The sequence below is a fragment of the Salvelinus sp. IW2-2015 genome, linkage group LG23 (assembly GCF_002910315.2).
Source record: "Salvelinus sp. IW2-2015 linkage group LG23, ASM291031v2, whole genome shotgun sequence".
In the NCBI taxonomy this organism is placed as follows: Eukaryota; Metazoa; Chordata; class Actinopteri; order Salmoniformes; family Salmonidae; genus Salvelinus; species Salvelinus sp. IW2-2015.
In genome coordinates, this window is record NC_036863.1 from 27,328,431 (window position 1) to 27,355,119 (window position 26,689).

General features: G+C 42.1%; 2 protein-coding genes across 2 annotated transcripts; one reads left to right on the forward strand and one right to left on the reverse strand.

The window, feature by feature from the left end:
* Positions 1-8,397: 8,397 nt before the first annotated feature.
* taf9 (TAF9 RNA polymerase II, TATA box binding protein (TBP)-associated factor) lies at positions 8,398-16,472 on the reverse strand. The gene is made up of 7 exons (XM_023967340.2): positions 16,374-16,472; positions 15,744-15,825; positions 15,480-15,616; positions 15,248-15,382; positions 15,052-15,133; positions 14,737-14,847; positions 8,398-8,747 (listed from the first exon to the last, which is right to left on the reverse strand). Exons 1-7 carry the CDS (start codon positions 16,407-16,409, stop codon positions 8,590-8,592), a joined length of 741 nt encoding a protein of 246 aa, XP_023823108.1. The 5' UTR covers positions 16,410-16,472; the 3' UTR covers positions 8,398-8,589.
* Positions 16,473-16,704: 232 nt separating this feature from the next.
* Positions 16,705-24,452, forward strand: ap4m1 (adaptor related protein complex 4 subunit mu 1). The gene is made up of 16 exons (XM_023969094.2): positions 16,705-16,936; positions 17,099-17,160; positions 17,286-17,371; positions 17,484-17,590; positions 17,829-17,925; positions 18,087-18,197; positions 18,368-18,448; positions 18,589-18,651; positions 20,631-20,697; positions 20,854-20,907; positions 21,324-21,430; positions 21,555-21,646; positions 21,845-21,889; positions 22,133-22,183; positions 22,319-22,436; positions 24,000-24,452. Exons 1-16 carry the CDS (start codon positions 16,866-16,868, stop codon positions 24,189-24,191), a joined length of 1,404 nt encoding a protein of 467 aa, XP_023824862.1. The 5' UTR covers positions 16,705-16,865; the 3' UTR covers positions 24,192-24,452.
* The last annotated feature ends 2,237 nt before the right edge of the window (positions 24,453-26,689 follow it).

A 26,689-nucleotide genomic window follows, 5' to 3' on the forward strand; every position in this document is an offset into this window, starting at 1 on the left:
GTAATACTAAGTGTATGTTGTGTAGTAAGCTGTTAGTAGCCCGTGTGCCTCATCCTAATCATTTCTCTAAATAGCCTGTTTTAGAGAAATGTCCTCATCGAATATTGTAAGAGCTTTCATCTCCTTACATGCCCCCTTTATTTATCCTACGGTTCAGACTTGGTGTACATGGAGAATACTGTAAGAACGGCCCATGTTCTGAATTCTGTCGCTGTACAMTTCAAAAGTGCTGAACAAATAGTTATAGTAACTTCCTAGCTCGCTCATTAATGTCTTAATTGAAATTGCGGTTTGCCTCTTATCCGCTCGTCGTCCCCTTATGCCATAGTTTGTACATCTCAATTGTCAGTAGAAACCACATTTGTTTATGCAAGTCAGCCATATCAGCTATGTTTTTTTAAAAGGCAGTAAATGAGGCTGAATGAACTGTTTCGCTGCCAGACAAGGCTCCGCTGATAGCCAGGTGTAGCATTGGTAAGGATTCACTCCATGGTGCTGAAAATAAAGCTAGGCTGTTGGGACAGCTTTATGTAGGCCTTAACAGTTTGTGGGCGCCCTTTGTCACCGTTATAGAGCAATTCATGTATTGTTTAGTGTTGTGTAGTGGCTTTGCTGGCAAGCACCAAACATTTTTTTGTTTGTTTGCCCCACCAAGATTGACATGCTAAAATTGCCACTGTAATCAACATAAGCTAAATATGATGTGACTGTCCACGGTTCTGATTTCTGTATGCGTTCGTACAAGTAGAAAAACCTGTTGACTCACGCTACTTGTAGAGAAATGCCAATGCCATCCTCCTCTTTTATGTTGATGAAACGGTCTATCACTCTGTCATACAGTATACACTTAAATGTTTTGCTGTCGTAGGCTACCTGGCTAAAATGGTTTCTCTCTAGCCTATCTTCCATTCATAGGCAACGTTAGCTAGTTAACATTAGGCTTATTTTTAAATGTTTTAACTTTTATTTAACTATACATCTAGTTATGTATTGAACTTCCATCCTCTCAGGCCTGGGGCACAACAATGTATGAATTAATGGTTAGATCAGAATCGGTGTTATAATCATTGACCAGTACGGAGAATTAAGTAAAACCACAAGTCCAAATCCCTATCTCCATCCATGGCTAATTTAGGAAACAGACAATTTTAGCTAGCTAGCTAGCTAGCCACCGGAGGACAACAACACAACCAGATGCAACAATTCAAATTTCTGACTTATGCTCTCAATGGGATTTGATAGGAGTAATGCCAAATCCAAGCTGGCTTGCCTTGACACTTTTTTTGGTGCGCCAGGACCATTCACAGTTGAGCTTGCTCAGTTTAGCTCAACGTTGATTGGCACATTTTTTATACATTTTTTGTAGAGGGTGGCCAGATGCTCGCTGGCTTCCCTTGCCTTCAATGCTACGGGTGGCAACAATGTCATACTCGTTTGGACCAGACAGCATCAGATAGATGGCCTACACGTAGAGAGACAGAGGTAAGCTGTTTCAATCACTCGGATGCTTTCTCCTGTGAGATACATTTAGCCTCTTGCGAATTGAAGGAAAACTATGAAACACAGAGAGACGCAAGATACATTATATTATAATTTTAAATTTTAAATTGAATTTAAAACATTTTGTTGTTGGAAGCCTGGCTTCCCTTGGCAGCCATGAATATACACCACTGCAGAAGCAAGGGATGAAAAATAGACTGAATGACACTGTATGGATCAGTTGGTAAAACATGGCACTTGCACCGCCACGGTTGTGGGTTCGATTCCTGGGGCCACCCATACGTAAACTGTATGCAAGCATGACTGTACGTGGCTTTGGATAAAAGAGTCTGATAAATGGCAAATATATAGTGACGTACATTGACAAAAAAGATAACAAACACATACCTGCGCAAAGGACAGGCTATGATAGAGTATCAGAGACAGACAAGGTCTTATCTGATGGAGTCGGAGCTTGCTAAGAATCTTGAGGACCGGTTTCATGGGCTTAGTAGCCTCAAATGCAGAGAACTTGCTTACGCATTGGTACATCGAAACAGCATTCCTCTCTCAGACAACTGGTCAAGAAATTGAAGSGTAAGTGCTATTGAACAGAGATAGTTATATCTGAATGTAGGCATACATTTGAATMTAGGCAGGAAATAGTGTTTAACATGATTTTTTAATGACTACCTCATCTCTGTACCCCACACATACAATTATCAGTAAGGTCAGTCGAGCAGTGAATTTCAAACACAGATTCAACCACAAAGACCAGGGATGTTTTCCAATGCTTTGCAAAGAAGGGAACCTATTGGTAAATGAGTAAAAATAAGAAAAGCAGACATGGAATATCCCTTTGAGCATGGGGAAGTTATTAATACACTTTCAATGGTGAATCAATACACCCAGTCACTACAAAGACACAGGCCTCCTTCCTAACTCAGTTGCCGGAGAGAAAGGAAACCGCTCAGGGATTTCACCATGAGGTCAATGGTGACTTTAAAACAGTTACAGAGTTTAATGCCTGTGATAGGAGAAAACTGAGGATGGATCCACAACATTGTAGTTACTCCACAATACTAACCTAAATGACAATGTGAAAAGAAGGAAGCCTGTACAGAATAAAAATATTCCAAAACATGCATCCTGTTTGCAATAAAGTAAAACTGCAAAAAATGGGGCAAAGAAATTAACTTTATGTCCTGAATACAAAGCGCTATGTTTGCTGCAAATCCAACACAACACATCGCTAAGTACCTCTCTTCATACTTTCAAGCATAGTGGTGGCTGCATCATGTTATAGGAATGCTTGTCATCAGCAAGGACGGGAGTTTWTTTTAGGATAAAAAGAAACGGAATAGAGCTAAGCACAGGCAAAATCCTAGAGGAAAACCTGGTTCAGTCTGCTTTCAACACACACTGTGTCACGCCCTGGCCTTTGTTATCTTTGTTTTCTGTAATAGTTTGGTTAGGTCAGGGTGTGACAGGGGGGATGTTTGTGTGTTTTTGTCTCGTCTTGGGTGGTTGTATGGTATAYGGGGTTTAGGTAGAGTAGATGGGTTTGTGTTTGAGTGTAGGTGTCTAGGTATGTCTATGGTTGCCTGAATGGTTCTCAATCAGAGACAGCTGTCATTCATTGTCTCTGATTGGGAGCCATATTTAAGGCAGCCATAGGCAGTAGGCTTTTGTGGGTAATTGTCTATGTCTATGTTGCATGTTAGCACTTAGTCTTTTATAGCTTCACGTTTGTTTTCGTCTTCCAATAAAATATGTATCTTTCACACGCTGCGCCTTGGTCTCCTCACTATGACGATCGTGACACACTGGGAGACAAATTCACCTTTCAGCAAGGCAATAACCTAAAACACAAGTCCAAATCTACACTTGAGTTGCTTACCAAGAGGACATTAAATGTTCCTGAGTGGCCTAGTTACAGTTTTGACTTAAATCAGCATGAAAATCTATGACAAGACTTGAAAATGGCTCTCTAGCAATGATCAACAACAAACTTGTTGAGCTTGAAGAATTAAAAAAATATTTATGTGCACATATTGTACAATCAAGGTGTGTTAAACTCTTAGACTTACCCACGAAGACACACAGCTGCAATTGCTGCCAATGGTGATTCTAACCGGTATTCACTCAGGGGGTTGAATACTTATGTAATTAAGATATATTAGAGGTTTTATTTTTCATCGTTTCTTTTAGTAAATGTTACACATTTTCGGCCACGTTGACGTTACAGAGTATTTTGTGTAGATCGTTGACAATTTGAATCCCACTTTGTAACAAAACAAAATGTGGAAAAATTCAAGGGGTGTTAATACTTTCTGAAGGCACTGTATACAACATACCAAACCCCCATTCCATGAATTAAACTTTGACCTACAAGCACCATCACCCACTGTCACAGAACACAATCAACCACTTACTCCAAGGCGGCTCAACTTACCCTGTCCCTATGTTGAACTTACCAAGAGATCACTTTTTTTGGTGAAGATATGTTTTCAAAACTTTGGTTTTCATGAATTCTGATTATTTCCAGATACACAACATCCTGAAATATATGCAGATATCTTTGTTATAAATAATACTATATTTCCCTTGATATAGTGATGCTGAATGTAAAAAATGGCTCAACATATCTCACTCCCCCCCATAATAATACATGTTCTATAAATACTGTATCCCCGACATAGCTCATCATAATATTTATACTACTGTACATTGTATTTTAGTTACACTTTTTATACAAACTGCATATGTGTTTATACACTGGATTCTTGACATACAGTGCCAGTCAAAGTTTGGACACACCTACTCATTCAAGGGTTTTTCTTTATTTGTACTATTTTCTACATTGTAGAATAATAATGAAGACATCAAAACTATGAAGTAACACATATGGAATCATGTAGTAACCAAAAAAGTGTAAACAAATCTAAATGTTTTTTTGTTTTTAGATTCTTCAAAGTAGCCACCCTTTGCCTTGATGACAGCTTTGCACACTCATGAAGATTAGTCTATTTTGATTTTGGAATGAGATGTTCAACGAGCAGATGTCCACATACTTTTGGTCATGTAGCGTATCATTCTTAGCTAATCTGTAAATTCTCCCGGTGTACATAAGCATAGATTGCATTTGATTACTGCTACAGTGCTATTTGTGTTGTTAATCAGATTTGTCCCGCCGTTCTTGATTTATTGTCTTTTTGTCTTTTTTTCACTTACATTTTAATTGTTTGACATTTTACTGCATTGCTAGTGTAACCGATGTGAAATGGCTATCTAGTTAGCGGTGGTGCGAGCTAATAGCCTTTCAATCGGTGACGTCACTTGCTCTGAGACCTTGAAGTAGTGGTTCCCCTTGCTCTGCAAGGGCCGTGGCTTTTGTGGAGCGATGGATAACGATACTTCGTGGGTGACTGTTGTTGATGTGTGCAGAGGGTCCCTGGTTTGTGCCCGGTCCGGGGCGAGGGGACGGACTAAAGTTAAACTGTTACATTGGTGCCGTGACCCGGATCACTGGTTGCTGCGGAAAAGGAGGAGGTCGAAAGGCGGGTGAGTGTAACCGATGTGAAATGGCTATCTAGTTAGCGGTGGTGCGCGCTAATAGCCTTTCAATCGGTGACGTCACTTGGTCTGAGACCTTGAAGTAGTGGTTCCCCTTGCTCTGCAAGGGCCGCGGCTTTTGTGGAGCGATGGGTAACGATGCTTCGGGGGTGACTGTTGTTGATGTGTGCAGAGGGTCCCTGGTTCGCGCCCGYTTCGGGGCGAGGGGACGGTCTAAAGTTAAACTGTTACACTAGTAACATAAGTATTTCACTTCACGCGCTAGAACAAAAACACACGAGAAATAGAAATAAGAAGAACACTAGAAAGTAAGCTATACACAGGGGCAGGATCAGTGCCAAAACCATATTTATGATGTGCATGGTTACTGGAGTGGTAGTTTTAGATATGTATAGGGGCAAGTTGACTAGGCATCAGGATATATGATAAACAGAGTAGCTGCAGCGTATATGATGATTGTATGTGAGTGTCTGTGCGAGTCAGTATAAATGTGTGTGCGTGTTTTGTGTTTATGAGCAAATTAAGTATGTGTGTGTTTGTGTGTGTGTGTTGGCGTGTCAGTGTGAGTGTGTGTGTGTGAGTGTGTAGAATATTCATAGAGTGTGTGTTAATGTGCATAGAGAGTGCAAAAATAAAATAGAAAGGTCAATGCAGATAGTCCGTGTAGCCATTTTGTTAGCTATTTAGCAGTCTTATGGCTTGGGGATAGAAGCTGTTCGGGAGCCTGTTAGTGTCAGACTTGATGCTCCGGTACCACTTGCCATGCGGAAGCAGGTAGAACACGCTATGGCTTGGCTGGCTAGAGTCTTTAACAATTTGAACAATCTTCCTTTCACACCGCCTGATGGCAGGGAGCTTGGCTTCAGTGATGTACTGGGCTGTCGGCACCACCCTCTGTAGTGCCATGCGATCGAGAGTGGTACATTTGCCATACCAAGCAATGATGCAGCCAGTCAAGATGCTCTCTAAAGTGCAGCTGTAGAAGTTTTTGAGGATTTGAGGGCCCATGCCAAATCTTTTCAACCTCCTGAGGGGAAGAGGCGGTGTCGTGCATTCTTCACGACTGTTTGCGTATATGTGGACCATTTTAAGTCCTTAGTGATTTGGACACCGAGGAACTTGTAGCTCTCAACCAGCTCCACTGCAGCCCTGTCAATGTGGATGGGGGGTGTGCTCGCTCCCCCGTTTCCTGTAGTCCACGATCAGCTCCTTGGTCTTACTGACGTTGCAGGAGAGGTTGTTGTCCCGGCACCATACTGCCAGGTCACTGACCTCCTCCCTGTAGGCTGTCTCATCTTTGCCGGTGATCAAGCCTACCACCATTGTGTCGTCAGKAAATTTGATGATGGTGTTGGAGTCGGGCGTGGCTACGCAGTCATGTGTGAACAGGGAGTACAGGTGGGAACTAAGCACACAACCCTGTGGGGCCCCCGTGTTGAGGGTCAGCATGGCGGTGGTAATGTTGCCTACCATCACCACCTGGGCGCGGCCCGTCAGAAAGTCCAGGATCCAGTTGCAGAGGGAGGTTCAGTCCCAGGGTCCCAAGCCTGGATGACAAGCTTTCGGAAAGTATTCAGACCCCTTGACTTTTTCCACATTTTGTTACATTACAGCCTTATTCTAAAATGGATTAAATGAAATAAATTCCTAAACAATCAACACACAATACCCCATAATGACAAAGCGAAAACAGGTTTTTAGAAATGTTTGCAAATGTATTAAAAATACAAAACAGACCCTTTGCTATGAGACTCGAAATTGAGCTCAGGTGCATCCTGGCACACACCTGTCTATATAAGGTCTCACAGTTGACAGTGAATGTCAGAGCAAAAACCAAGCCATAAGGTTGAAGGAATTGTCTGTATAAATCCGAGACAGGATTGTGTCAAGGCACAGATCTGGGGAAGGGTACCAAAAACAATTCTGCAGCATTGAAGATCCTGTAGAATACAACCGCCATCATTCTTACATGGAAGAAGTTTGGAACCACCAAGACTCTTTTTAGAGCTGGCCGCCCAGCCAACTGAGCAATAGGGGCAGAAGGGCCTTGGTTAGGGAGGTGACCATGAACCTGATGGTCACTCTGACAGAGCTCCAGAGTTCTGATGTGGAGATGGGAGAACTTTCCAGAAGGACAACCATCTCTGCAGCACTCCACCAATCAGACTTTTATGGTAGAGTGGCCAGACGGAAGCCACTCCTCATTAAAAGGCACATGACAGCCCGCTTAGAGTTAAAAGGCACTTTGAAGGCGCACCAGTTTGAGTGTAACAAGAACTGCGGCGCTGCTGGGTTTTTCAAGATCAACAGTTTCCCGTGTGTATCAAGAATGGTCCACCACKCAAAGGACATCCAGCCAACTTGACACAACTGTGAGAGGCATTGGAGTCAACATGGATCAACATCCCTGTTGGACGCTTTCGACACCCTTGTAGAGTCCATGCCTTGATGAATTCTGGCTGTTCTGAGGGCAGAAGGGGGTGCAACTCAACATTAGGAAGGTGTTACTAATGTTTTGTACACTCAGTGTATGTGATCCTATACAGTAAGCAAGAAATTGTTTTAGTCAAATAGACCTGTTTGGGCTTCCTGCGGTTAATTTGCAGTACATATTATTTGCAATTATGTTCCAGTCCCCTGAACATCCACTCAATAAAAAAATTGGCCCATGACTGAATCTAGTTGATGATCCCTGGTCTAGGGTGTCGGAGTTTATGTGTGCCATAACCAGCCTTTCAAAGGGTGGTAATCATTGTGGCAGGTAGTCTTAGATTTCTTGGGAACAGGAATGATGGTGGTCAGCTTGAGACGTGGGGATTAGAGACTGGGAAAAGGAGAACTGTGTGCGCGACCAATAAACTTTGATTTGGTCCGTTTCTTGGACCATACATCCAGTTAAGAAGAATTTAAACCATATGTCCTAATGTCCATCTATACTTATGTTACTCCAAGTTATTACTGTGCAATATCTGATTGTTGTAGTAGCTGGGGAAGTTGACAGGACAATCAGTTTCTTACTGTTCATCTCAAGACAATGACAAAAAGTGCACAAGTCTACTGCTTTGATATTCAAGTGTATATTCCCAATAAAAATAATCAGATCATGGAGTCATCAGATTGACGTCCCCCTCTATTAGCAACTGAGTGGAACAAGTCCTCTAAACTATTCCCAGACTGAAGTGTAAAAATCCTATTGTATTCACTCATATCTTGCTTTCTGCATTAAGTCCCATTAGAAGTTTCAAGCTTTATAAATAAAATAAAAACTTTGTTTCTAGCTAAATCCTGCACTGTGGTAATGTGTCCAACTAGTGTTCCATAAAATATATTTCATAGACTACATTTATTCACACTTTTTTATTTTTATATACAAAAATTAGTGGCAAACAGGCATGACACTACACTTACTAAATGTCCACAACAATGATGGGGGAATTGTAGGCTGGCTGGCTAACCTCAAAACTACCTTCTAATATATTTACAGCACACTCTTGATTTCATCTAGCTGACTCCTTTATCAGATTATCCATGAGGTCATAATGCATCATAGTCATCGTCGTCTTCATGCTTCCTCTTCAGCGATTCGCTGGCCGAGTTCTGTGACACCATGTTGGTGGTGATGAGGATCTTTTTGGATCCGATCAGGGAGGGGTTGATGAGGACATTTTGAACCATTGGGGTGGATGGTGTGGCTGTCGGAAAACAAAAGACAAAAATATCAGGATTTATTATGAACATTTAAAATGCACATTTTATTCAGTGAATAAACTACTGAATTGAAGCGTCTGAGAGACTTGAATTCAATTAAATCGTATTGGTCACATGCGCCAAATACAACAGGTGTAGACTTTTGCAGTTGAAAAAAATACAAATATTTGCCAAATAAAAATGAAATATTAACAATAAAATGGGTATATACAAGGAGTACCAGTACAGAATCAATGMGCAGGGGTACGAGGTAGTTGAGGTAATACAGTATCATGGGGGTAGGGGTAAAAGTGACTAGGTAATCAGAATATAGAATAAACAGAGTAGCAGCAGCATATGTAAAAGTGTGTCTGTGTGTGGTGTCAATAAGCATGTGTGTCTGTGTGTTGTATGTACTGTGTGTGTTGGAGTGTCAGTGTATTGTGTGTGGATAGAGTCTAGTGAGTGTGCCAGTCAAGGGAGTCAGTGCAAAACAATTAAGATAAATAAATGGGAGGTCAATGTAAATAATTTTTAGTGCCTTCTGACACCGCCTGGTATAGAGGTACTGAATGGTAGGGAGTTCGGCCCCAGTGATGTTCTGGGCCGTATGCACTACCCTCTGTAGTGCCTTGTGGTCGGATGCTGAACAGTTGCCATACCAAGTGGTGATGCAGCAAGTGAAGATACTCCCATGCCAAATCTTTTCAGCCTCCTAAGGGTGAGAGGCATTGTCATGCCCTCTTCATGACTGTGTTGGTGTGCTTGGACGATAGGTCCTTAGTGATGTAAACACAGGAACTTTAAGCCCTTGACCTTCTCCACTARAGCCCCGACGTAAATGCAGGTGTGTTCGGCCCTCCGTTTCCTGTAGTCCACAATAAGCTCCTTTGTCTTGCCCACGATGAGGGAGAGGTTGGTGTCCTGGCACCACACTGCCAGGTCTCTGACCTTCTTGGGCACAGTCACTATGGTGGTCTGCTTAAAACATATAGGTATTGCAGACTCAGACAGGGAAAGGTTGAAAATGTCAGTGAAACTTGCAAGTTGGTCAGTGCATGCTCGCAGTACACGCCCTGGTAATCCATCTGGCCCTGTGGCCTTGTGAATGTTGACCTGTGTTACTCACATCGGCAGCGGAGAGCGTGATCACACAGTCTTCCGGTACAGCTGCTGCTATCATGCAAGTTTAAGTGTTATTTGCCTCGAAGCGAGCATAGAAGTAGTTTAGCTCGTCTGGTAGGCTTGTGTCGCTGGGCAGCTCTCGGCTGTGCTTCCCTTTGTAGTCTGTAATGGTTTGCAAGCCCCGTCACATCCAACGAGCGTCAGAGCCGGTGCAGTACGACTCAATCTTAGTCCTGTATTGACGCTTTGCCTGTTTGATGGTTCGTCGGAAGGCATAGCGGGATTTCTTATAAGCTTCCGGGTTAGAGTCCCGCTCCTTGAAAATGGCAGCTCTAGCCTTTAGCTCACTGCGGATGCTGCCTGTAATCCATGGCTTCTAGTTGGGGTATGTACGTACAGTCACTGTGGGGGTGAAGTCATCAATGCACTTATTGATGAAGCCAATGACAGATGCGGTGTACTCCTCAATGCCATTGGAAGAATCCCAGAACATATTACAGTCTGTGCTAGCAAAACAGTCCTGTAGCTTAGCATCTGCTTCATCTGACCACTTTTATTGATCTGGTGGTTCCTGCTTTAATATTTGCTTGTAAGCAGGAATCAGGAGGATGGAATTATGGTCAGATTTGCCAAATGGAGGGCGAGGGAGAGCTTTGTATGCATCTCTGTGTGTGGAGTACAGTGTTGAAGTCGGAAGTTTACATACACCTTAGCCAAATACATMTAAACTCAGTTTCAGAATTCCTGACATTTAATCCTAGTAAAAATTCCCTGTCTTAGGTCAGTTAGGATCACAACTTTATTTTAAGAATGTGAAATGTCAGAATAATAGTTGAGAGTGATTTATTTCAGCTTTTATTTCTTTCATCACATTCCCAGTGGGTCAGAAGTTTACATACACTCAATTAGTATTTGGTAGCATTGCCTTCAAATTGTTTAACTTGGGTCAAACGTTTCGGGTAGCCTTCCACAAGCTCCCCACAATAAGTTGGGTGAATTTTGGCCTATTCCTCCTGACAGAGCTGGTGTAACCGAGTCAGGTTTTTCAGTTCTGCCCACACATGTTCTATACGATTGAGGTCAGGGCTTTGTGATGGCTACTCCAATACCTTGACTTTGTTGTCCTTAAGCCATTTTGACACAACTTTTGAAGTATGCTTGTGGTCATTGTCCATTTGGAAGACCCATTTGCGTCCAAGCTTTAACTTCCTGAATGATGTCTTGAGATGTTGCTTCAATACATCCACATAATTTCCCCACCTCATGATGCAATCTATTTTGTCAAGTGCACCAGTCTCTCCTGCAGCAAAGCACCCCCACAACATGATGCTGCCACCCCCGTGCTTCACGGTTGGGATGGTGTTCTTCGGCTTGCAAGCCTCCCCCTTTTTCCTCCAAACATAATGATGGTCATTATGGCCAAACAGCTCTATTTTTGTTTCATCAGACCAGAGGACATTTCTCAAAAAAGTACAATCTTTGTCACCATGTGCAGTTGCAAACCGTAGTCTGTTTTTTAAAAATAAAATGGTGGGTTTGGAGCAGTGGCTTCTTCCTTGCTGAGCGGCCTTTCAGGTTATGTCGATATAGGACTCGTTTTACAGATATAGATACTTTGTACCGGTTTCCTCCAGCATCTTCACAAGGTCCTTTGCTGTTGCTCTGGGATTGATTTGTACTTTTCGCACTAAAGTACGTGCATCTCTAGGAGACAGAACGCGTCTCCTTCTTGAGCGGTATGACAGCTGCATGGTCCCATGGTGTTTATACTTGCGTACTATTGTTTTTACAGATGAACGTGGTACCTTCAGGCATTTGGAAATTGCTCCCAAGGATGAACCAGACTTGTGGAAACTAACCGACTTGCCAAAACTATAGTTTGTTTTAACAAGAAATTTGTGGAGTGGTTGAAAAACYAGTTTTAATGACTCCAACCTAAGTGTATGTAAACTTCCAACTTCAACTGTAGGTGGACCAGAGTTCTTTTCCCTCTGGTTGCACATTTATCATGCTGATAGAAATCTGGTAAAACTTATTTAAGTTTCCCTGCATTAAAGACCCCGGCTACTAGGAGCGCCGCCTCTGGGTGAGCGTTTTCTTGTTTGATTATGGCGGAATAAAGCTCATTCAATGCTATCTTAGTGCCAACCTCTGACTGAAGTGGTATGTAAAGAGCTACGAAGAATACAGATGAGAACTCTCTTGGTAGGTAGTGTGGTCTACAGCTGATCATGATATACTCAACCTCAGGCAAGCAATAGCTCGAGACTTCCTTCGATATAGTGCACCAGCTGTTATTTACAAAAATACAAAGTCCGTCGTTGTTTTACCAGACGCCGCTGTTCTATCCTGCCGGTACATTATATAACCAGCCAGCTGTATGTTGATATTGACGTCATTCAGCCACGACTCCGTGAAGCATAAGATGTTACACTTTTTAATGTCCCGTTGGTAGTTTAATCTTCCCCGTAACTTGTCGATTTTATTGTCCAAATATTGCACGTTTGCTAGCAGAATTGAGGGAAGTGGGGGTTTATTCGATCGCCTTCTCGGAAGGCAGCCCGCTCTCCGGCCTCTCTTTCTCCGCCACCTCTTCACGCAGATCACGGGGGTCTGGGCCTGCTCCCGAGGGAGCTGTATATCCTCCGCCTCGGGCTCGTCAGAGTTATGAAACAAGAAAAAGGATTCTGCTAGTTCGTGGTGAGTAATCGCAGTCCTGATGTCTAGAAGTTATTTTCGGTCATAAGAGACGGTAGCAGCAACATTATGTACAAAAAGAGTAAAAAAATACGTTACAAATGCAGATAAACGAACAAAAAAACWATRCGTTGGGAGCACGTCTACCTTCTGTTCCGGCGCCATCTTACCCTGCACTGGGGCGCTGGTAGAAATTAGGTCAAACGGATTTCAGTTTTTTTATGGCCCTATACAGCTCGCTGATTAAGGTCTTAGTGCCAGCACCAGTTTGTGACAGTAAATAAACAGCCACAAAAAATTCAGATAGAATACCTCATAATAATCTGTAGTCCATAATAATCTGTAGTCCATACTAACTCAGGTGAGCAGAACCTTGAAACTTCTTTAATATTAAGAGATTGCGCAAAATAGCACAATTGGTCAGGATCCCGTAAACCGGCCACCATTTCCTCCGGCGACATTCTCTAATAATGTAAATACATAGTAGAGGTCGACCGATTAATCGGGGCCGATTTCAAGTTTTCATAACAATCGGAAACCGGTATTTTTGGGCGCCGATTTTTTATTTTTTATATATTTTTTTACACCTTTATTTAACTAGGCAAATCAGTTAATAACACATTCTTATTTTCAATGACGGCCTAGGAATGTTCTGCCTCGTTCAGGGGCAGAAGAGATTTTTAACCTTGTCAGCTCGGTGGGTCCAATCTTGCAACCTTACAGTTAACTAGTCCAATGCRRTAACACCTGATTACATTGCACTCCACGAAGAGCCTGCCTGTTAGCGAATGCAGTAAGCTAAGGTAAGTTGCTAGCTAGCATTAAACTTATCTTATAAAAAACAATCAATCAATGACTGTCATTGCTCCAATGTGTACTTAACCATAAACATCAATGCCTTTCTTAAAATCAATACACAAGTATATATTTTTAAACCTGCATATTTAGCTAAAAGAAATCCAGGTTAGCAGGCAATATTAACCAGCTGAAATTGTGTCATTTCTCTTGCATTCATTGCACGCAGAGTCAGGGTATATGCAACAGTTTGGGCCGCCTGGCTCTTTGCGAACTAATTTGCCAGAATTTTACGTAATTATGACAACATTGAAGGTTGTGCAATGTAACAGGTATATTTAGACTCATGGATGCCACCCGTTAGATAAAATACGGAACGGAATAAACGTTTTGTTTTCGAGGTGATAGTTTCCGGATTAGTCAAAGGTATATGGTTTAGAGAGAAATAGTCAACGCGTTATAATTCCTGTAATAACTTGCGGCTGAACTTGAAAGGGGTTCCTTCGTTATTTTACCGTTCATGTCTTCCATAGAGAATGTCTTAAGTCTACTTCAAATAAGGTCTGTGTTTCATGCAGGCTTAAACCGCCTCAACGTTTTGATACCCGTGTAAATCTCACTAGGATAAGGTAACGTTTGTCTACATATTTTCATAAATCCACTCTACAATTTTTTTTATCTTCGCTTATATTTAGCCAATATTGATCAGAGTTACCTTGTCCTATGGATATCWACACAGTTATAAAATTGTCAAGGTGGTGTAAGCCTACACGAAACACAGACCTTATTTTAAGTGAATCTAAAAATATCCTATGGAATAAGTGAAGGAACCGCTTTTCAGATTTTGCTAGAAGGTGTCATGGGAATTATGACTCGCACWTTGGTCGGCAATTCTTACCATGCCCATTATTAAAATAGGATTTCCTGCATATAGAAATTACAGTTTTTGTTTTCAACATTCATCACAGGTAACTTAAACTCTCTTTTTATTCAAACAGTTGAGAGTATTTGTCTCCTAAGCAGACTCTTCAGTATCATTGTCACTTCAGAGCTGTGTGTGTGTGTGTGTGTGTGTGTATTTATGTATTATATTAAGTTAAAATAAAAGTGTTCATTGTTCATTCAGTATTGTTGCAATTGTCATTATTACAAAAATGTGTGTGTGTGTATGATATATATATATTTATTTTTATTTTTTAAATAAATCGMCCGATTAAATCGGTATCGGCTTTTTTGTCCTCCAATAATCGGTATCGGCGTTGAAAAATCACAATCGGTCGACCTCTAATACATAGTATAAAATTCATAAGATTACAGTAGACTCCTTCACCAGCAATCTGAAGCAAGTTAGCATTGTGAAATGAAGGTTAGTCTTACAGGACTTGGAGGCTGCAGTCTGTGAGGATGGGATCTGAACGCTGAAGCGCTGCCCCGACAGTGACACTGGCGTCCCCACTTTGGTTGTGACTGACTGCACTGAGGGAGTGCCTGGAAACATGCAGGAAGGAAGGAGTAAATGTTTTTGTAATGAAACAGAAAATACAACAGATATGGTAGCAACAGGGCTGCACACCAGGAAGCAAACCCACATCCCACTGTCAAATAAGGACTTGGAGCAGTGTGTTAAAAAAAACATGTAATAAAATGACAAGGTATGAGTGAAAACATAGATTGCACAAAAGGGTCCCTCACCAAGGGTAGGCGTGCTGGGCCTGCTGGACACAGCTCCTATACTGAGGCGAGGCACTGTTATTCTCCCCGCAGATGAGGACACCTCCACAGAAGAGGAACAGTCAGAAGGATTCACAAAAGAGAACATACTGGAATAGAATACAATAAACATTGATTGCAAGTGCAGTAAAATCTTCAAAGCAGAACATGAGGCTACCTTTTTCTGTATGGACTTAAGCCTGTAGTTAGGAGCAGTAAGACAGTAACGGTCAGGGGGCAGGCGTGGACCAGTGTATGGCTTAATCAAGGGCAGAGGGGTCTGGTTCTTCTGCCTAGCTACATCCAGCAGGAACTACACAAAGACAACATTGTCAGGAGTTAGTCTAGATAATTTATGAACATCTGAAAAAAAATGTCATGTCTGTCTTAGCACTGCTATTAAATCTTACATCTCGTGGTGGTGGGGAGGTGAAGGACTGGTCCATTCGACACTGGATCGCCAGTCTTATGTCGTCAGCATCCACAATGTTCTTCTTGGCATGTGTTGCATAGATTTTGGCATCCTCGATAATAGTTGTCACATATCCTGTAAAATCAAATGATATTTAATGACAGCTGTTCATTGTCTTGATACATTGGTGTCTTGTAACTACTAAACATGCAATATTGCACACTGAGCATAACTAACCTGAGAGAGTTGAATGTATACTTACTGTAGGTAAATTCCAGCATTTGATTAATAACTCTGGGCTCATACTCTGTTATCCCCATGTCTTTGAGGATTTGGATCATAACCTTTGCAATGGAAAAATATGAGCACATAATAAGCAAGAAATGCAGTATGCTGTGTGGCTGCATGGACAAACATGAAATAGAGTAACATGTCCATGTGTTGTCATCAACTGCACTAGCTAGTTACAACAATAACAGTCAGCAGCTGACGTTAGCTTGCCCTGCTAACTAACAAGCTAACTATTAGTTACCATTCCCAATAGGCAAGTAGATGCCATTACACAAAAACAACGTTAGAATGATATGGAGTTATATTACTGGACAGCTACTCTACAAATGCACATTTAAAATGAAGAGCGTCTGTTCTTCTAGTTCTAACGTCAGCTAGCTGACAAATAAATAACAAGCTAGCTAAAGTACCTAGCTAGTTACCGTAGTTAGCTAACGTTYGCGAGCTCACTGGCTAGCGAACTTTGACACAATCCTGCAAAAACTAGAACCTTTAATTCAGCTGTCATAATAGATATCTAACTAAACACTAATCACCACTGTAGCTACACTAATGGAACTATGACATTTAGGAAATTGTACCTTAAACGGTTATATCCTACCTGTGCATCTTTAGGAACAGTTTTCGGAGAAGCCATTTTCACGTTTGACCCTTGCCCCGCGCATTCACTTCCGCACAGCCGTACTAAAATAAAATCAATATGCATAGTACCGCCACCATCTGGTTCACCGCGTTCATGACACTTAGCTTTATTGTATATTATTTGGGGGCTTTAAAAAAACATTTACTGTAAATGCATTGATCCAATAAAATACATAGCTAGCTATTCTATGATGCAAAAATACAACTCTAGCTGTTGTGAAATTGAAAGTGCAGTAACTGAAATAATCTCCCTAGGTGGCGCTGTGAAACTCGAGGTTGATTTAGCTGCCAGTCAACAAACACCAAATAAGAATTGACGCGTAAATAAACGATGGCTAGCTAGCCAGCTAGTTACAAATAATGTGATAACTATCTTCTTAAGAGTTTACATTTCGGTCAACGTAGGGATTTTGGTATTTTGCATTATCAAGTAGCTAAGCAACCATCCTGTATGAAAGCAGTCACGATTGGAGTCACGATTCCTGGACAAGTAACGTTAAGTAGATTGCTTTTTGGCTGCTGGTACGTAAATCTCATAAACACTGAATAACATTTGAAATGCTGATGTTTGATAGTCAGAGCCCACAGTAGGTTTGTCGATGTCATGGTCGTTATAATGTTAGTTGGAGCTAACTTAGGTTGATGTTACCGACTAACATGCATTGGTTTTTTATTTCCCTCTAGGAAGATGATATCCCAGGTGTTCATATTGTCCTCCAAAGGAGATCACCTCATCTACAAAGACTGTATCCTACATCATAATAGCTTACCTTTCCCTTTTACACATATCCTTAAACTTCAGGCATTTCTCCCAGTGAGTTGTCAGTGGAAATGCTGTGAATAATGAATGGCCTTAACCCTGAGTTGTCAGTCCGTGGTGAAGCTGGAAAAGATGCTGTCAACAAATTCTATGAGATGGTCACTGCATTGACTGGTGACCAGCCTCCAGTTGTAATGGTAAGTTGAAGGGTTTGGCAAATAGGCATGGTGTGGGTTTTGATCAGCCGTCTATTACGGTATAATCATAGTTTCAAACAGTAATGTGATTTCCCTCCATGGTTGCCCACAGAAACACAAGGAGCTGCATTTTGTTCACATCAGACAGGGAGGGCTCTATTGGGTTGCCACGACGAAAGCTGATGCCTCTCCCTTCACCATCATCGAGTTCCTAAATAGGTAATTGTGTCTGTAAGGAATGTATTCTACAAGTAGCTTTCTGTGTGTATTTAATATCTCATTTGGTGTGCATCAGTCTCTCCACAACAACCTGATTTACAGGTTGGCCTCTACTGTGTGTGTGTGTGTGTGTGTGTGTGTGTGTGTGTGTGTGTGTGTGTGTGTGTGTGTGTGTGTGTGTGTGTGTGTGTGTGTGTGTGTGTGTATGCGTTAATGTTTTGCTTACTGTCTGTCACAGATTAACAGCCCTGGTTAAGGACTACTGTGGTTGTCTGTCAGAGAAGTCTGTCCAGATGAACTTTGCTCTCATTTATGAGCTGTTGGATGAGGTAGTGGTGAGTATTGTCTCTCTCCTGGCATCCATCTTTAGGCCATTTTGAAGGCCCTATCTTTGGTCCTGGTTATCCGTGCCTATCTCCGTTCCTCCTTATTCCCACTGTCATCTATTTTCCTCCCTCTCTCTCGTCCCACCTTTCTCTCACTTTATCCCCATCAGGACTTTGGTTACATCCAGACGACCTCTACTGATATCTTGAAGAACTTCATCCAGACTGAGGCGGTCAGCTCCAAACCCTTCAGCTTGTTTGACCTCAGTAACGTGGGGCTGGTAAGACACCAATGCATGGTCACAATCACACTGACTCTTGGGGCTGCCCTGAAAATAAGTGCACTGGGTCCCATTTGCTAACATTTCCTGGTTATCTGCTTTTTAACATTAACATGTTGAGCCCTACTTACTCAGCTCTTTTATTCCACTTTCTTTTCCCTCCTGGTCAGTTTGGAGCAGACACCCAGCAGAATAAAGTGGCCCCCAGTGCAGCTGCCACACGGCCCATTGTGTCAAGTCAAGGAGAACAGGTAAAGAATGCGTCTACTGCTGGATGTTATGGGCTATTCCTAGGTGCTAGTGTGTTGATTGATGAAGATGTACAGATATGTATGAATTCTTTGTATATATATATGTATTCAACACTTTGTTTTTTCCCTTCTGTCTTCAGGGAGGCAAAAACGAGATATTTGTGGATGTGATTGAAAGGATGTCTGTAGTCATTGGTGCCAATGTAAGTATCACTGATTACATGGTGGAGCCATGCATATGATCAGTATCTCTTCCCTAAAGGGCAACTCTCTACATATGTGAAAATGGCGCATTTCTGTGATCTGTAGTTAAGAGGATAAGAAGAATGGTCCTTAAAAAACGCTGCTCTGTAGCTAGGTGTCCATCCAATTGGCGACAGATTTTCATGTGAATATTCTAAAATATGCATAAAGAAAATATGTGCATTTTCCCACCAGTGGTGTGTTTCTACCAAATGTTTGTATTTCTTTTTTTTTACCCCTTTTTCTTCCCAATTTCGTGGTATCCAATTGGTAGTTAGTCTTGTCRCATCGCTGCAACACCTGTACAGACTCGGGAGAGGTGAAGGTCGAGAGCCGTCCGTCCCCTGAAACACAACCCAACCAAGCAGCACTGCTTCTTGACACAATGCCCACTTAACCCGTAAGCCAGCCGCACCAATGTGTCGGAGGAAACACTGTACACCTGGTGACAGTGTCAGCGTGCACTATGCCTGGCCCGCCACGCGATGGGACAAGGACATCCCTGCCAGCCAAACCCTCCCCTATTGTGTGCCGCCCCATGGGTCTCCCGGTCGCGGCCGGCTGCGACAGAGCCTGAACTCGAACCCAGAATCTCTAGTGGCACAGCTTTGCCTTAGACCACTGGGCCACTCGGGAGGCCGTGTTTCTACCAAACTGACATGTTGCGGATAAAAGTCAGTGCGTGATGACGTAGTGCACACAAAATTTACTTTTTCGCTTAAGTTTTCAATAGCAAATGTGCCTACTACTCTGGTCTTGGCACGTGGGCTCTAGCCAACAGCTTGCAGATACAGTGCGGGTAGGCTAGTCTACATGGTGAGATTATTATGGATAAGTGTGAGAATATTTTTATTTGTCAAGCATTGATCATCATGTCACCAGAATAAGACCCTCGATATTTATTGGAAAGGAGCATCAAGATCACCGTGCACTTTCACCACCCTGTGAAGCTCATCATAAATTAGTTAATCTGTAAGGACAGACGCTGGAGACGAGTAGCAGGTACAGGGAGTGAACATTTAATTAACAACGGACATGAAACAGGACAGCGTCTGGACATGAAAACATAATGACATTAATGCTGACACGGGGAACCAACGGAGGAACAGACAGATATAGATGGGGCGGCGATTAACAAAGTGAAGGAGTCCAGGTGAGGCCAGTAAGCGCTGATGCGCGTAATGATGGTGACAGGTGTACGTAATGAAGAGCAGCCTGGCACCCTCGAGCGCCAGAGAGGGAGAGCGGGAGAAGGCATGAAGTAATCGCTAGCCTACTAAACTGCATGGTTTCCCGAGTCGTAGTAGGACCACACACACCACATATCATCACGTGACTAAATTTACTTCGATATGATGGTTATTATATCAATATTTGCATTTTAAATGTGTTTCAACCTCCATTTCTCACAAAAAAACWGAAAAATAACAAACAAATTTTCTGTCTGCATTTTTTTACGCAATATGACTTTACTCACATAAACTGTGGAGGGAAACGTAGTTAGTGATATCACAGGGTAGGATTAAACGTTTTAAAATATTGTGATTTTCAAAACCTGTAACGAGTTTCTTGCTCCCCAAGTCAGCGCACATCTCATAGTGTTTGAAAATCACTGTTGTAACTTCTGATGAGGTCATTGGGTAGAACCTTAAAGTTATATATTTTTTCTACAAGGTGTAGAAATGCGCCGTTTTCACATCTCTGGCTTGGTGCTGGAGATCATGAATATGAGCTTGAAAAGTGGCAGAGTTGCACTTTAACCTATACTTACTGTCTGTCCTTTCCATTTCTCTCTCTAAAAGCAATTTAATTTGATACTTATGTTTAAAACTGTACCAGACCAGAAATATAATTTTGCGTTTTATATTTCTGTAAGTGTATATAAGGATGTTATTGCTGAATGATCATGAACGGAATAAATTCCCTCACTGTTCTCCAGGGAGTTCTGATGAAGGCAGACATTGAGGGAGAGATCAGAGTGAAGTGTTACATGCCAAGTTGCTCAGGTGAGCTTTCGTGTTTCAAGTCTTCATTTTGAATGATAAGCTGCCAGAGGAGGCACGGTAAATAGAGGGCAAGTACAAATCCAAATTCCTCCATGCCAAATTCTCATCACTTTCTCTCCCGTTCCCCCTCTTCTCTGTTCCTCACCCTGTCGATAGAGATGCGGATTGGACTGAATGAAGAGTTCAGCATAGGAAAGTCCCAGCTGAGCGGTTGGTACCATCCCTTTGCAAATACTACATCCTTCACTGGCTAGATTAGTCAATTTTATAAGATTGGCAGTCACTGTGCTGACTGTATGGGTGACCTGAATGATTACTATACTTCCTGTAAAATCCTGCATTAGATGAATATGAGGCCATTGTATTAAAACGTATGATTCCCTGCCACAGCATTGATTGTCATAATGGATGTTATTGACCTTTAGTTGTACTCGTATCCTTGTTGTGGAAGAGCACAGTCACTATGGGCTGAATTCCCATAGATTCAGATTTGCACACATTCTCGTTCAGCTCTCTCATTGACATCAAGGCACTACACAAATGTCTGCTATCTGCTTTTATTCAAATTAGGATTCTGCCCTATATTCCAAATGTAATTTCCCTTCCCCCACCCTCTCTCCTCTCAGGTTATGGGGCAGCTGTTCGTGTGGATGAGTGCAGCTTCCACCAGGCTGTCAGGCTGGATGAGTTTGACACCTACAGAATCCTGAAAGTGTGTCCCAGCCAAGGAGAGGTGCTCATGGAATTTACTAAATCACATGCACACACACAAACACTACAACAATACTTGTATCTCACTGTTACATAAACAAATGTATTCTCTCTCACAGTTTCTCACAAACCTTTTCGTTCTCTAGCAAACAGTGATGCAATACCAGTTGTGTGATGACCTGCCCACAGCCCCTCCATTCCGTCTATTCCCTTCTATAGAGAGGGACAGTGGTGGCAGGTACAGAACACTGTTCATTCATTTTGGGTAGAGAACCCTTTACCAGAACCATCTCAAAATATGTAGAACACACAGATTTCCCTTACTCTTGATGACAGTCATTTTAACTTCCCCATTTTACTAACTTGAGTGTTGGGAAATCAAGTCTTTAAACAACCCAACCACCACCCTCAACACACACTTGTTCTTTCCCTGTAGGTTGTTGATGTACCTGAAGCTGCGGTGCGACCTGCCCCCAAAGAGGTCAGTTCTCCATTAACAGGAAATGCTTATTTGCTGATATGCATTTTCTGTATGTTGAGAATGTAGAGTTTGCATGGAGCATATGTGGTAGTCATTGAACACTTTATCATGTTTTATGATGCACATTATAATAGTTTAATAACATATGATCATGTAGTCTGTCAGTGTGATTGTCCTTGCCTTCTCTGACTGGGCTGCAACTTAGGTCCCTCTGTCACTGAGGCAATCTCTTTTCTCTTACAGCGCTGCTATTAATGTTTCTATTACAATACCGGTACCCAAGGGCTCGCTTCGGTGAGAAGAAACTCCTTTTTCTATCTCATGTTCCCTCCATCTTTTGCTTTGTCTCTCACTATGTGTAACCCCCCCCCCCCCACTACATAACAAGCTCCCCCTCCTCTCTCTTTTCTCACCCTCTTTGTTCTCCAGTCTCTCTCAGGAGTTGAGCAGCCCGGACCAGAGTGCTGAGCTGCAGCCAAAAAACAAGGCTGTCCATTGGGAGATCCCTCGCTTCCCTGGGGGAGCCCAGCTCTCCGCCCTGTTCAAGGTGACTAAACATAATCAGAACAACAATGGGAAACATGGAAATAGTAGATACTGGTAGTGAGAGGATATAATAGGTCAGTTTCAATGATTATGATATCAGGAACTTCTTATCAATCAGGAAGAATCACCTCTTTGCACACGTGTTTGCTGTAGATCAGATTGTTAGGTGCAGATCAGGTTCTCAAAATCCATGAGCCATTTCGCATAGAGCAAGGATGCATATGCAGACAGCTTCGAATGGTTAACATGCAGAACCATTCAAAAGTTTGGACAAAACTATTCATTCAACGGTTTTTCTTTATTTGTACTATTTTCTACATTGTATAATAATAGTGAAGAGATCAAAGGTATGAAATAACACATATGGAATCATGTAGTAACCAAAAAAGTGTGAAACAAATCTAAATATATTTTATTTTACATTTGAGATTCTTCAAAGTAGCCACCCTTTGCTTTATTGACAGCTTTGCACACTCTCGGCATTCTCTCAACCTGATTAATGAGGAATGTTTTTCCAACTGTCTTGAAAGAGTTTTCACATCCTGAGCACTTGTTGGCTGCTTTGCCTTCACTCTGCGGTCCAACTCATCCCAAACCATCTCAATTGGGTTGAGGTTGGGTGATTGTGGAGGCCAGGTCATCTGATGCAGCACTCCATCGCTCTTCTTCTTGGTCAAATAGCCCTTACACAGCCTGGAGGTGTGTTTTGGGTCATTGTCCTGTTGAAAAACCATGAAGGCCTGATTCACGCAGTCTCCTCTGAACAGTTGATGTTGAGATGTCTGTTACTTGAACTCTGTGAAGCATTTATTTGGGCTGCAATCTGAGGTGCAGTTAATTGGCAATTTCTGAGGCTGGTAACTAATTAACTAATCTTCCTTTCCTGTGGCGGTCCTCATGAGAGCCAGTTTTATCATAGCGCTTGATGGTTTTTGCGACTGTACTTGAAGAAAGTTCTTGAAATTTTCCGGATTGACTGACATTCATGTCTWAAAATAATGATGGACTGTTGGTTCACTTTGCTTATTTGAGCTGTTCTTGCCATAATATGGACTTGGTCTTTTACTAAATAGAGCTATCTTCTGTATACCAACCCTACCTTGTCACAACACAACTGATTGGCTCAAATGCATTAAGAAGGAAAGAAATTCCACAAATTAACTTTTAACAAGGCATACCTGTTAATTGAAATGCATGCGCTGGTTGAGAGAATACCATGTGAGAGAATACCATGTGTGTGCAAAGCTGTCATTAAGGCAAAGGGTGGCTACTTTGAAGAATCTCAAATATAAAATAGATCTTGATTTGTTTTACACTTTTTTGGTTTCTACATGATTCCATATGTGTTATTTCATAGTTTTAATGTCTTCACATTTATTCTACAATGTAGAAAATAGTCAAATAAAGAAAAACCCTTGAATGAGTAGGTGTGTCCAAACTTTTGACTGGTCTTGTARGTTAGTGGTAACTTTGCCAGTGCATTATATGCCCCTAATAGTAGATGGTCAATCATATACAAAGTTGTCTAACATGCTGACCACTTCCTCTCTCTCTGTACATTCAGCTGGAGGTCTCTGGCCTTAGCTCTGCCTCGTTACAGGAAGTGGGACCGGTCAGTCTGAGCTTTGAGCTGCCGAAGTACACCTGCACAGGACTGCAAATTAGATTCCTCCGCCTGTCCCCGATACAGCCTGGACCGTCGCAACGCTGGGTCCGCTATGTAACCCATTCAGACTCGTATACCATCCGTATCTGATACGGACATACAGTACACACACACACCATTGATCAGTCAGACTCTGGCTTACTCTCAATGCAGATGTGAACCCTGATCTTGACTGCCTGAAAACGTCAAGGGACTTTTGTATCAAATGTTTATTCTGTATATGGTGGAGTGACCCAATACAAATCTACTACATCAAAAAGTTACCCATACATTTCACTATTGTCATTATATTATGTCATATGGGAAATCATTCAGGAAAGTCTATGAATGTGCATAAAAACATATTCAGCACTTTTGAGTTTCTGTAATGCAGGGATAATCCGGATCAATATACAAATAACCAGGACCAGCCCCTGGAGGTCTGCAGAGGTACTGCAGGGGATCCACAGCTAGATAAAAAGTATGTGTATATATACAGTACCAGTCAAAACACCTACTCATTCAAGGGTTTTTCTTTATTTTAACTATTTTCTACATTGTAGAATAATAGTGATGACCTCAAACTATGAAATAACACATATGTAACAAACAAAGTGTTAAATTAAAATATATTTGAGATTCTTCAAAGTAGCCACCCTTTGCCTTGAGTCCATCTGTGGTAAATTCAATTGATTGGACATGATTTGGAAAGGCACACACCTGTCTATGTAAGATCCCATAGTTGACAGTGCATGTCAGAGCAAAAACTAAGCCATGCGGTCGAAGGAATTCTGTCTGTAGAGCTCCGAAACAGGATTGTGTTGAGAGACAGATTTGGGGAAGGGTGCCAAAAAACATCTGCTGCATTGAAAGTCCCCAAGAACACAGTGGCCTCCATCATTCTTAAATGGAAGAAGTTTGGAACCACCAAGACTCTMCCTAGAGCTGGCCGCCCGGCCAAACTGAGCAATCGGGGGAGAAGGGCCTTGGTTAGGGAGGTGACCAAGAACCCGATGGTCACTCTGACAGAGTTCCTCTGTGGAGATGGGAGAACCTTCCAGAAGGTCAACCATCTTTGCAGCACTCCACCAATCGGGTCTTTATGGTAGAGTGGCCAGACGGAAGCAACACCTCAGTAAAAGGCACATCACAGCCCGCTTGGAATTTGCCAAAAGGAACCTAAAGGACTCTCAGTCCATGACAAACAAGGTTCTCTGGTCTGATGAAACCAAGATTGAACTCTTTGGCCTGAATGCCAAGCATCACGTCTGGAGGAAAACTGGCACCATCCCTACGGTGAAGTATGGTGGTGGCAGCATCATGCTGTGGGGATGTTTTTCAGCGGCAGGGACTGGGAGACTAGTCCGGACCGAGAGAAAGATGAACAGAGCAAAGTACAGAGAGATCCCCAGACTTGAACCTGGTCGAACATCTCTGGAGAGACCTGAAAATAGCTGTGCAGCGATGCTCCCCATCCAACCTGACAAAGCTTGCAGAAAATAATGGGAGAAATACAGGTGTAGCGTCATACCTAATTTGCAAAAATTTCTAAAAAACTTTTCGCTTTGTCATTGTTAGGTATTGTGTTTAGATTGATGGGGGGAAATATTATCAATTTTAGAATAAGGCTGTAACGTAACAAAGTGGAAAAAGGAAAGGGGTCTGAATACTTCCCGAATGCACTGTATAGTGGTGTATGACTCCAGGATTTTTGGAGTCAACTCAGACTCCTGTGGTTGGAGTCGACTCTTGCTCAACTCCCAAAACACGCTGAAACGGATGTGCACACAGCACCTCATTGCAGAGTTCTACTTGGGAGTAGCCGTGCATGGGTAAAATCACTAGAGAAGCGCTGTTTGCTCTACAACCTGTTAATTCATATGCCTTGCGACTGATATGTAAGCCAAAAGGCAGAGACCATAAGAAGACACAATGGCAGAATAAATTCAACCACACCTTTTGTTTTATCACAAAGCTGGATAGCAACCTCTGTCCATTTGAAGTCCACAAACCATATTGCATGTACAGTATCCAACAGTTACATGACCTACAGCATGGTTAAGGTAGTTTAATGTTTACGACTTTTTGGACCACTAAACAACTATTGATTTAGAACCACAGAGATACCGCAAGTCGCAAAGAAAACAGGAGCTGCCGCCACTATTCCAGCACCATTTCAACTTCAACATTTCAACATCATCAAATCACCTCTGCTTAGTCTAATACAATGACAACTAAATGATACCAAAAACGATTTAGTCCAATCAACGTAAGCTAAATATGATGTGGCTGTCCATGGTTCTAATTTCTGTGTGTGTGTGTGTGCGCGTTCATGCAAGTAGGAAAAACCTGTTGACTCACCCTACTTGTAGAGAAATGCCAATGCCATCCTCCTCTCTTTCAATTTGATGAAACGGTCTATCACTCTGTCATACAGCATACACTTATATTTTTTCTTGTCCCAGGATACCTGGCTAAAATGCTTGCTAGCCTAACTTCCATTCATGGGCAACGGTAGCTAGTTAACATTAGCCTTCTACATATTGGACTTCCATCCTCTCAGGCCAGGGGCACAACAATGTATGAATTAATGGTTGGATCAGAATCGC